This window comes from Choloepus didactylus, chromosome 5 (genome assembly GCF_015220235.1).
Source record: "Choloepus didactylus isolate mChoDid1 chromosome 5, mChoDid1.pri, whole genome shotgun sequence".
NCBI lineage: Eukaryota > Metazoa > Chordata > Mammalia > Pilosa > Megalonychidae > Choloepus > Choloepus didactylus.
This window is the reverse complement of record NC_051311.1, coordinates 51897436-51908919: the sequence shown is the minus strand read 5'-3', so window position 1 is coordinate 51908919 and position 11484 is coordinate 51897436. Positions and strand designations below refer to the sequence as shown.

At 36.5% G+C, this 11484-nt stretch overlaps 1 protein-coding gene across 1 annotated transcript in view; it reads right to left on the bottom strand.

The window, feature by feature from the left end:
• Positions 1 to 399: 399 nt before the first annotated feature.
• ZC3HAV1 (zinc finger CCCH-type containing, antiviral 1) overlaps positions 400 to 11484 on the bottom strand; it is a 54998-nt gene continuing 43913 nt past the window's right edge. Inside the window, exon 13 of the mRNA XM_037836062.1 lies at positions 400 to 4435. Coding sequence (XP_037691990.1) covers positions 4152 to 4435 — 284 coding nt within the window. The 3' untranslated portion in view covers positions 400 to 4151. The remainder of the gene's footprint in view (positions 4436 to 11484) is intronic.

Genomic DNA, 11484 nt, shown 5'->3' with positions numbered 1-11484 from the left:
TAGAGATCCAGTTTTCCCAGCACCATTTGTTGAGGAGACTCTTTCCTAATTGAGTGATAACCATTTATACTTGTAACTTTTGTGCCTTAGGTTGGCCCTATCCTCACCCTTGGGACCAGAGGAAGAAAGATGTGTTAGCAGCTTCCAGCCCCTTGCCCCTCTAAGTCCCAGACAAAAGATATGCCAACCGACTCCCGGCTTCTCCACTCCCCCTACCCCCCACCCCCGCCCCTCACCCTGGCAGCATGCTAAGGGCTCCTCCTTGGTCATCAAACCCTGGAGTGGGAAAACTGGAAGGGAAAAACACATCATCTATTTCATGTTGAATAAATTGGTGTCTGCAGTTGATTATCTTTTTGGAAATAGCTAGAAAGAGTAAATAAAAGCAGCATAGCAAAATTAATATTTATTTCTTTTTATTAGATAATTTCAAACTACGCTTGAAGAACAAGAGGAATAGTTGGACTTAATTTAATTAACAAAATTTATCCAGCACTTACAGTGTATCAAACACCAAAGTAGGTTAGGCATTGGGCATGGCACTATAAACAAGATAGATTTAGATTATGCCCTCATGGAGCTTACATTCTAAAGCAGAAAGCAGACGATTTCAAATTAGATAAATGCTACAAATTAACAAAGCAAGGTACAAAGTATTTTAAAAACAGGGTTTGGGAGACAGGGGCCTGACCTACTTGCGTAGGAGTCCTTAAGGAAGTAAGAGCTAAACTGATCTAAGGATGTTAGACATTAACTAAATCAGTGGTTTTCACCTGTGGCATTCTGAAAACTGATGGGGTTGTTGTTGGGGCTATTATTGGCATTGAAGGGGTGTAGCCAGGGATAACAGATGTCCTGCAATGTGTGGGTCAGTCTCGCACAAAGAATGTTCTGCATCCTCTATGACTTTCTAATGTCCTGTTGGACATTTATGTAGGGACTTAGAGCTCATCTGAGAGAATATAATTCATTTTTTCCTCTTCAACAATCATAATTTGTCTTGTCCTATTATTCTTAATTCAATTACAGTAATTTCTCTCTTTCCCATACTATATACAGATAAGGTATATGGTCTGTTATGGCTTACCCTATTACTGGTTTTCATTTCTAGTGTCACCCACACGTCTCATCTTTCCCTTTCCTTTACTTTACGTGGTAGCCTCTGCCCGACTCTTAAACCCAAACTTATTCATTATAAGTAGGAATAAACATCTGTCTGTTTCATGATGTCTTATAACGTAGTCATGCCTGAGCATTTACATATTAGAATTCATATTATTTTCATTCCAAATTTTTATTTCTCCATTATAATGAAGTGAGGGCATTATGTTGAATTTTTAAAAATTCATCTGTACAAGGAGATTTTATCTATGAATCATGTCAAGAGCGAAGGGGATGTTACAAAACACCTATTCTAAAAAGGGTGAATAGGTCTGATAGGGTGTGTGGTGCCACTGTGACTGCGGGTGGTGGGTGCTACTGGCATTTAGTGTGTGACAGCCAAGTATGCTGAACATCTTGCAAAACATTGGACAGTTCCACACAATAAAGAATTACTCTGCACCCTCTACGAATTTTGAATGTCTCACTGGACATTCTAGATCGTCAGCAAGAATATCGTATTGCCTCATTTTCTCCGTATCGACAATCTGTAAGTTTTCTTGCATATTATCTCTATTTCAAAAGGTTATTTCGTTCTTCCTCTTATCATAAACATATAAATATTATCATGTATAAATAAGTTATTGTATCACTAGTTTTTATTGTAAGGTACACTCATATCCCTACTTTTTTATGATTTCTCACACTTTGTACAAAATAGCTTCTTAATCTCAAGTTCAAATTTATTCATTATAAGTAGGTAAAAGCATTTGACTACTTCATTATGTCCTCTAATATAGTCATGCTCAAGTTACATTCCTTTTATTTCCCTTTTATATTAATATGAAGTTTATTTAATTTTTAATTTCTGAAATTAAGTGAAGGTAGAGTGTATTACCTATACATTGCATTTCAGGATCATAGAGGGGACATTACAAAGTATTTGTCATAGAAAATAAATGGCAGAAGTGCTAGTTGAGAAATACTGAACTAGGGGAAGAAAGGGGCGCCAAGAATTGAAAGAAAGCCAGAATGGCTTGAGTGGAAGAAAGGAAATGACTGAGAGGTAGAAAGGGAAAGATTATGGAGGACCATGATAATGATTTTGAAATTTATCCTAAAGGCATGATCAGATTTGTGTTTTTAAAAGGCTGTTAATAAATACATTTTTAAAAATATGACCATGCTTGCTGCTACATAGAGCTTATAAAGGGACAAAGAGAGATTTAAGAGATAAAACTGGACTTGGAAACTGCTTGGATATATAGACGGAGGGAAATGAAGGGGTTAAGAATGAGTGGATAGACGGATGGTGATACCCTTTACTCATATACAGAATACTCAAAGAACTAATTAGTTTGAGGGAAGCAAATCGAGAGTTCTATTTTGGACATGTTAAATTAAAGATGTCTGTAAAATATCCAACTAGAGATTTCTAATAATCACTTGGATAGAGTTGGATAAATTGCACCTCTATGAGAATCAAGTTCAAGAAATGAAAACTCCAAAACAGAATCTACCATGAAAAAAATAAGTGAATAAGAATAGCCACCTGTGGCTTTCCTCCCAGAAAATAACACTATGCTAAAAAAAAACTCTATACATTTGTTCCTGGGGCGGAGGTGGGGTGGGGTGGGGCTGTCTAAATCAAAGAGTTGTGGGAATCGTCACACTGATATAAAATCTGCCTAATATAAAGTCGACTCTAGAGCTAATTAATTATTTGTAAAATCTGCTGGAAGGACTGTAACAGGAAATCTTGGCAACTAATACAGAAAGTTCAAAAAGGAAAACTGGATGGAGAAACCTGATTCATAGTAAAGGAGGAAATATTGGTCCAGGTACCTCGACTAGTCTAAAAACTGATTGTACCACATATACAATCAGTTATATTTTTTAAAAAAAGAAGTCCCCAGCAGGCACAAAGCCTGTTTGAGGTGCTCTTCTTTTTGTTCTAATTCTGTGCTCACCAGGAAACTAATAATGCTTCTACCTTGGGGGCCATCCCTCACTAGGGATGGCCCTGGTCCAAATTCCGAAGTGAGCTTCATCTGCTGCCGCAGCGAATTACTAAAATAGCACTCGGGTTTATCGGTCATGCTTGTGCGAATCTGGTTACTGCAACTCAGTCTTCTGCTGAGCCTGCTCACCCTAAGAAGTGACATCATTTTGCTAAACAACCTGGGAATGTGGCATACCCCCCAAAATACAGGCAATTCATGAAAGCCTAACATGAAAAAGCCTTCTTCCTTGTATTCATATTAATCAGAAGATAAATGTCTAGTATAATTGTACCAAGAGCCCAAATGGGCAATTAACTGGTTGCTTTTCTCTGAGCCATATTTGGTGGCTCTTGTTATATTCCAGAGTTAACCTGATGGGTGTCTGTCCCTTAAATAACTGTAGAGATAAATATGTGTGCCAAAAATCAGTTTCATCATAAAGATAGCAGGAAAAGTGCCGCAATTAAATCTGTATAGCGTTTAAATTACTTTTACTCTTTTTCTGGCATGGCTGTAAGCATTTTTCCTCAATCTTTCACAGTCTTCCATCTAAGACTGTAATGTCTTATGTCCTTATTTTTCAATAGGAATTTTTAGATTTTTCCCAATTTTCCCAAATTAATTTTCATTAAATTTAATCAAAACAAAATCATGACATATGGTGAACTGAAAGAGTAGTTGGGAGAGAAACGTTACTGAAATTACAGAAAATTTAGAAATCAGTCTTTACCAGTTTATTCTAAAATAATGGTTCCCAAACTTTGCTACACATTGGAATCATCAGGGATAGGGTGTCTTTAAAAAAATACTGCTGCCTCGCTCTTTTCCCCAGAAATAGTGATTTAATTGATATAGGGTGCAAATTGGGTATCAGGACTGTTTGAAGATCTGCAGATGACTCAAATGTGCAGTCAAGTTTGGGAACTACTGATCTAAGACTTTACACAACTTGGTGAGGAAATGTAAAAGTTTTGTTATTATCTGGGGCAATTTGGTCCATATGTGAACAGAATAGTTATGTCATCTATTATGATGTATTTATCATTTCTAACTAATCACACAGGGCTTGTCTATTTCAGTATATTCAATCACATATGCTGGGTAAATCTGATCTTTCTGGAAGATAACAAAAATGGAAGGATTCGACCTGACATCCACACAGCTGTCATACAGTGTTCTCTGTCCATCAAGTTTGTAAGGAGGTCTTATGTACGTCATATTTCCTTCAATAAAATCTCCAACCAAGACTCGGGCTACAAACATAGCTATGTTTTTGGCTTCATGCCCACAACTTTTGTGGGAACAAATGGCATCTTTTGTGAAGTAATTTCCTAGAAATAATTAGAAAAAGAGAAAGGATAAGAATTATTATTATTATAAAAGAGGGTACATAGTTTATAAGAATATTTACACATAGTCAAGATGTTGGGCATCAACAATTCATTACTGATACTTATAAACCTTCCTTTATATGTAAAAAATGTTTATTACACAAATAAACTTGAATACAGTATATAACCACTGAAACAGCTGAGAAACATTTGCTACAGTACAGGGCTCACAGTGAAGTGTGTGCTACTGAGTACAATGATCAAGTGGTGGTATCACAATGGCCTGATGCATGCAATACACGGAGAGTGAGCTAAATTATAACTGATGAACCAAAACACTCCAGCAGAGACCATTTTATATGGTGAAAATGTACATTTTAAGAAACAAAGATAATTTACTACTGATGGGAAGGTCCTGAAAAACGTGGAGGGGAGTGGTGTAGTTATGAGCAAGCAATTGACCTTGACAGAACTTTTCAAAGATAGTTGATGCATTGCCCTCATTTAACAAACCCTGATACTCTCTTATGTTTTCCTACCAGCAGATCAACAAAGATTTCTGGACAACTAAAATTTCTTATCTTTATTCTTATCATTGCTATCATTAGCCATTTTAAAGGAAACGTGTATATATTGCAAATTCTGATTTTCCATGCAAAAATTAATAAATAAAATGAATTTGTTGTATTTATAATGGCAAATATTTAATATATTTTCCATTTATTGTTTGTTTTTCATTAATGATTTTTTATAGTGAGGATGTTTGAATTCCAAAAACACTTCTTATCCTGAGTTGTTCATATACTGAATAATCTGGGTAAATGATATTTTATTGCATTTAGAGTAAAAAATGAAAGTACACCTACATAACCCATTCCTTCCAATCCCACTCCCCTTCCCAAAACAGTGATAGGAATACTCTCAGACCTGTTTCTGTGTAGTCACATACACATATATGCACATATATGCTGATACAGTTTTCTGTTGGTTTATTTGTTCATAAACAGGATCATACATTTTTTTTCCCCACCTTAGTCCTAGAAATCTTGCCATGTCAGTACATCTATCCCCACCTCATTCTTTTTAATGGTGGCATAAGATTCCTCTGTATGGATGTATCATAATTTAATTTAACTACTCCCATATTGATGAAAATGTAGGTTGATTTCACTTTTTTGCTATTACTAACATTTTTAAAATGAATGTTTCTAAAACACCCTCGTAAATACATCTTTACAGAATTTCTGTAAACAAACTACAAAAGTGTAACTGCTGGGTCAAAGGATACAAGCATATTAAATGTTGACAGATATTGCCAAATTGCCTTCTGAAAGTGGTCTAAAAAGTGGCCCTAACAATGAAGAAACTCCTGTTTCTCCACATTCTTGCCAACACTAGATATTACCTATCCTTTAAATTTTTGTCAATCTAGTGGGGAAAAAAAAATCTGATTTTATTATGCATTTCCCTGAATATTAGTGACATTGAGCATCTTTTCCTACGCTTACTGGCATATCTGATATGCTTTTTCTCTGAACTGCTTGTTCATATCCTTTTTTTTCTGTTGTATTGTTTGCCTTTTCCTTACTGATGTGTTACTTAATCAAGACAATCTTATATTCAGGAGACAGTAGGTCCATCAGGATCTTTTCACAATCTTATAAAGTGGATCAGTAGATAAACTGGAAAATGACCAAGGAAAAAATAAGCAAACAATTACCAACCCACATTTACATTGGGTCATCCTACTCTACCTCTGTCACTGCCAACTACTCTCCTTCCTCACTGTTTTCAGCTTCTCAGTTTTACCATATTGCTAATTACAGCTGTATTCAATACTCCTCTGCTCTAGCCTCCTCAAGCAACTTGGGGGTAGAGGCTGTGCCTTGTTTAATTGCATTACTTCTGACTGTGATGGCTGTGCATTATATATCCTGTATTACACTGTTCATCTCTCCATATCATAATACAGTCATACCCCATTTCTTGAGTGTCTGCAAAGAATCATTTATCTTATCTCAATTTCCAAAACTTTAAACAATTTAAGCTGTTTTGGAAAGAATTTTTCTAAAGCACATAATTTTCTCTGATTTAGAAAACAGAACAAACCCATTTTAACCTTTCTTTTACTAATCAGTCAGATGTAGATATTAATTCTGATATGTGGTGATGTAATTCAAAGATGACCTCTTAGTTTCTGAGGTGGACAGGGCTATTTATCCCTATGCAAATGGGCCCACAATGGGGAAAAGGTTGTTATTGTGTGCTTGTTTGGCAGACTTATCTTTTCTCATTCCTCACCAAAAAGCTGTTAGCTTCTACTTGCTGCCTGCCTCTAACATCTCTTTAAGCCCACTCCACATTCACTAGGTTAGGAAAATGAAATAAGACTAAATAGATTCTGAGGGGCTCCTAAAGATGAACATACATGATCTTCAGTGTAGGAATTTTATAACAAGCACTTAGGCTACTCATAACATAGTTTTCACCCTTTCAGTTTCTTAGTTACGTTCCAGAAAGTTAACATTTCCAGTTAAGTGAACTCCAGTTATGCGTATAAAAGATGTAATATAAAAACTATGCAGTTACTGGTGAAAAATAGATTTGACTTAAGGAAAATGGAAGTAATCAATAGTTAGGAATCACATCCATTATTTTCTTTAGAGTTCATTCTTATTGCTTGATAAAGTCACAATACCTATTTTTCAAAATTCAGAGATAGTTGTGGTGGTTTGAAATTGTATGTACCCCAGAAAAGCATGTTCTTAAAGTTAATCCATTCCTGTGGGTGTGAATCCACTCTAAGTAGGATCTTTTGATAAGGCTTTTTCAGTTAAAATATGACCCACTTCATTCAAGATGAGTCTTAATCCTATTACTGGATTTTACAGGAGAATGAAATTCAGATAAAGAGAGGAAAAGGCAGAGAAGCAAGAAGCTGAAATCAAGGAAACCCAGAAGAGAAGGGAGAGAACAGCAGATGCCCTGTACCTTGCCATGTGAGGAGTTAAGGACCCTGGCAGCCAGTCTTCAGGAGGAATGTCTTGATTTGGACATTCTCATGGCCTCAAAACTGTAAGCTTGTAAGTTAATAAATTCCCATTATTAAAGCCAACTCATCTTATGGTATCTGCTTTTGGCAGCCAAGGAAACTAAAACAGTTGTACATACATTTTAATGGCACTGAATTACTTCTATACTTGTTCAATTGAATTTTTTTATTTTGTAAGAAAGTCTGAATGCTGGTTTGATTACATGATCATTTTTGTTTATCAATACTAACTTAATGACTTGTGAAGTCGAAGAAAAATGTTTCTTAAGGCAGGTTTTATAGATCTTTGGAGGATATCTTTATCATTTTCCATTCAGAAAAGAATAATCATTACCCTAAATAACTTTTTTAATGAGGCTTTAGTTGTTTTTAAATCCAGCTTATATTGTCTGCAATCTACCTTTGCTTAAATTAAATGAACCACCCCAAGACCCAACTCTGTAGCCCACTAACTTAAGACCTGGACTCTGTTTTGCTGTTGCATATACTCCTCTCGGAATAAACCTCCTGAAACCAGTATCTTCTTCATCCCCTCTGCCAGTACCTTGGTCTAGACCACACTCATTTATGGCCCGGATTCTTCAAACGGCCTCCTAGCTCCCACTGGTCTCTCCACCTCCAGTCTCCACCACTTCCATCCTTCCTTGACACTGCAGCCAGAATTATCATGTCAGTCTCCTTTCTAAAGCCAGCAGGTGGTTTACCATTGCCTTCAGGATAAAATCTATATCCCTCAGCATAGCCTGCAAAGTCTTTCAGCATCTGACCCCATCTTACAACTCCAACCTCACCTTTTGTCACTCCCACCACCCCAAACTCCTGACAGTTCCTGGAATGTGCTGGGCTATATCCAGCCTCTTCTGGCCTTTGTGAATCTCTCATCTTCATGAAATCCTCTTTTCCCAACTTCTTTTTGCCTAGCTAGTATTTGTCCTAAAGGTCTTAGACTTCACAACATACTGCTTTTCTGCAACCTACATTGATTCATTTTTAAAATTCATTCTATATAATTGATAATGGGATAATATTGTTAAAAAATTGTACTTTTTTATTTTTTGGCAATTATTGAAGATAGCCACCCTTCTATTTAGCCAGATGCATTCTTTGCCTCAGGGAGAAATAGAATCACTGTAACAAATATAAAGAGAAGGAAGGAATCACGGTCCATTTTTGATTACCAAAATAGGATCCTGACATCAGTGGCAACTGAGTCTGAGTCAAACCATGGGAAGGAATGGTGGGGACCTGGAGGGGGCTGGCTCGGTCATTCACGGGCCCTGAGCCCCACCGTCCTGGGCCTCGGCCAGAAAGTCAGAGAAGACAGGTGGGAGCCAGTAGCAGGAGAAAGCACATGTCCCACGGCCTCTGTAGAGCACCTACATTTTAATTCTTTACAGATTTTTGGGAGGGTTTCTACATAGACACTTATATTATATCCCCGAATAATAATTTTGTTTCTTTTCAATCATTTAGTATTTGAGGTACCTGGGTTGTAGAATCTTGGAAGCATTTATTGATGTTGTTATGTCTGCAGCACCCTGAGCTTAGATATATTCTCAGGCCCTTTATGCCTGTGTCTAGACTCTTGAATCCACTTTGTACCAGGACTGGCCTTCCTTTCCTTAGCTACTTCCCCCCCAAAATTGTGTTTCTCTTTATAGTTTCACCCTCCTCTACTTTTTTTCCAAAATATGAATTAAACTTTTATAATCTCCTCTGACTGGTAGAATGGCTTTTACCAAATTGCTATATTTTAGGCTTTTACCTAATTCTTATGCTTGGTCCAGACTGATCAGCAGTTCTGGCCCAGTTTCCTATGAGCTCTCTTACCAACCGGTCTCCCATTCTTACCCCTCTTCTCCCATTAGACACCCAAGTTCCACTTCTAATTTATCACTGTGTAGCCCAGAACCTACTATCTTTCCAGGCATGTGCTTTGCCTCCTAATACTCTTAAACATAGTCACATACTAAACTATGCAGATAACAGCCTACATAGTAGTTTCACACATCATTGGGGTGGGGGAAAGAGGACATGACTTTTTTTCCACACCAAAAAGTAGCAGTATCTTTGAGATTTACCACCTGATGCCTTTTAGGATAACTCTAACATTTTTAAGATTATAGGCCCAGTGATTCCTATCAGTCTATCTAGTGAGTATCAATAGCATCAAAGGAGATGAGAATGGAAAGCTGACACTTAAAATAAATATAAATAAAATAAAACAAAAACATCTAATTCTATATAACCTGAGACAGGTAAAAGAATCACTCTCTGACCTTCATGAGGAAGGATACCATGGGAAAATGGGCAAATGTCCTCGAGAGTCACCTTTCCTGTCCTATAATAAAGTGCAGATCACATCCTTGCCTCTTTCCTCCTTGCAGCACAAGGGGGTTTTCTGGCTATCAACAACTCTCCCCTCTGACTAAGCTAAGTGAAAAATGATAGCAAGTAACACTGTCAAACCATCAAAATGTATTTAAGGGAATTTCAGTATCCTTCTGTTTTGAAAGGAGAAGAAACAGACTAAATAACTATACATATCACTGTCAACACCAGCTATGGCCAAAAACTGGGAACGCAAACATACCAGATTTCATTTTTTAGAACAAATATTTGTTTGGTTTCTGACATAGGACAGACCCATGAGAAACTAATGGGTTTAAATTTTACATGTTATATTTCACTCAAGATGGTTACCCTGCTTTATCCAAACATTTCTAGATAAGTTTTAGTGATATATTTAAACTTAATAAATGTATGGAAGCCTCATCAACCTATTTCTCAGCTTAAAACCTTTCATTAGCTTCCAATGTCCTTAGGGTAAAGTCTAAACTCTCTATTATGTGGCCAAATCTTGCACCATTAGTTTCTTGTGCATGACTACTAGGCAGGTGAATCTTATGATACATCTTTCCTCAGGAACACATCTTCAGCCAGGTTAGGTGCCCACAGGGATTGTATTTCTCCTCTACTATTGCAATCATTTAATTAATCATGAAATAATTTGTTTGCTAGGGAAGGAAAAAAAAAAAAAGAAATAATTTGTTTGGGGCCATTCTAACTTGTTCACTACTGTGTCCCCAACATCAAGCATACAGAAGGCACACAAAAAATAGGAGCTGACTGACTTACTCTTGTGTTATGGGGTGCCCTGATTGAGACTAGACCTTAAAGTTTTTGACTGCTTTGTTTTTCTTAAACTTTTCTTTATGGGAAATTTCAAACATACATCAAAGTAGCAACAACAAAGTGGAAAGAATAGTACAATATACCCACCACTCAGCTTCAATCTTGTATAATCTATTCCCCTACCACCACCAATTTGGAGAGGGGAACTTGGAGTATTATAAAGCAATTTCCACATATCATGTCATTTTATCTTTATCTACATAAGCATGCATCTCTAATCAATAATGACTTTTTGTTTTTTTAACATAACCTCTGTGTCATTATCACACAAAATGGAATTAATAACAGCTCCTTAATATTATTTAGTAAGCCATCCATATTCAGATTTTCCCGATTGTCTCTAAAATGTCTTTTTACAGTTGGTTTGTTTCAATCAGGATCCAAACTAGGTCCACACATTGCATTTGGTTATTCTATCTAAGTCCATTTTAATAATGGTCCTTTCTTTTTTCTTTTTTGTCATTGATCTTGTTGGAGAAGCCATCAACCCTAAAAACCCTTAATATAACACTCTGTAATAGTGCTGTCTAATAAAAATATCTGCGATGGCATAAATGTTTTATATCTACACTTCCAATACCATAACCACTAGCCACATGTGGATATTGAGCACTTGAAATGTGTCTGGTACAACTGAGGAAATGAAGTTTTACTTTTACTGAATTTTAGTTAATTTAAATTTAAATATTCACATGTGGCTAGTGGGTACTGTATTGGAGGGCAGAGCTCTATTATATCAACTCCATGAGAGCAGGATACAGAAAAATCTGTATCCCCAGAAGGTAGAATAATGCCTGGCATA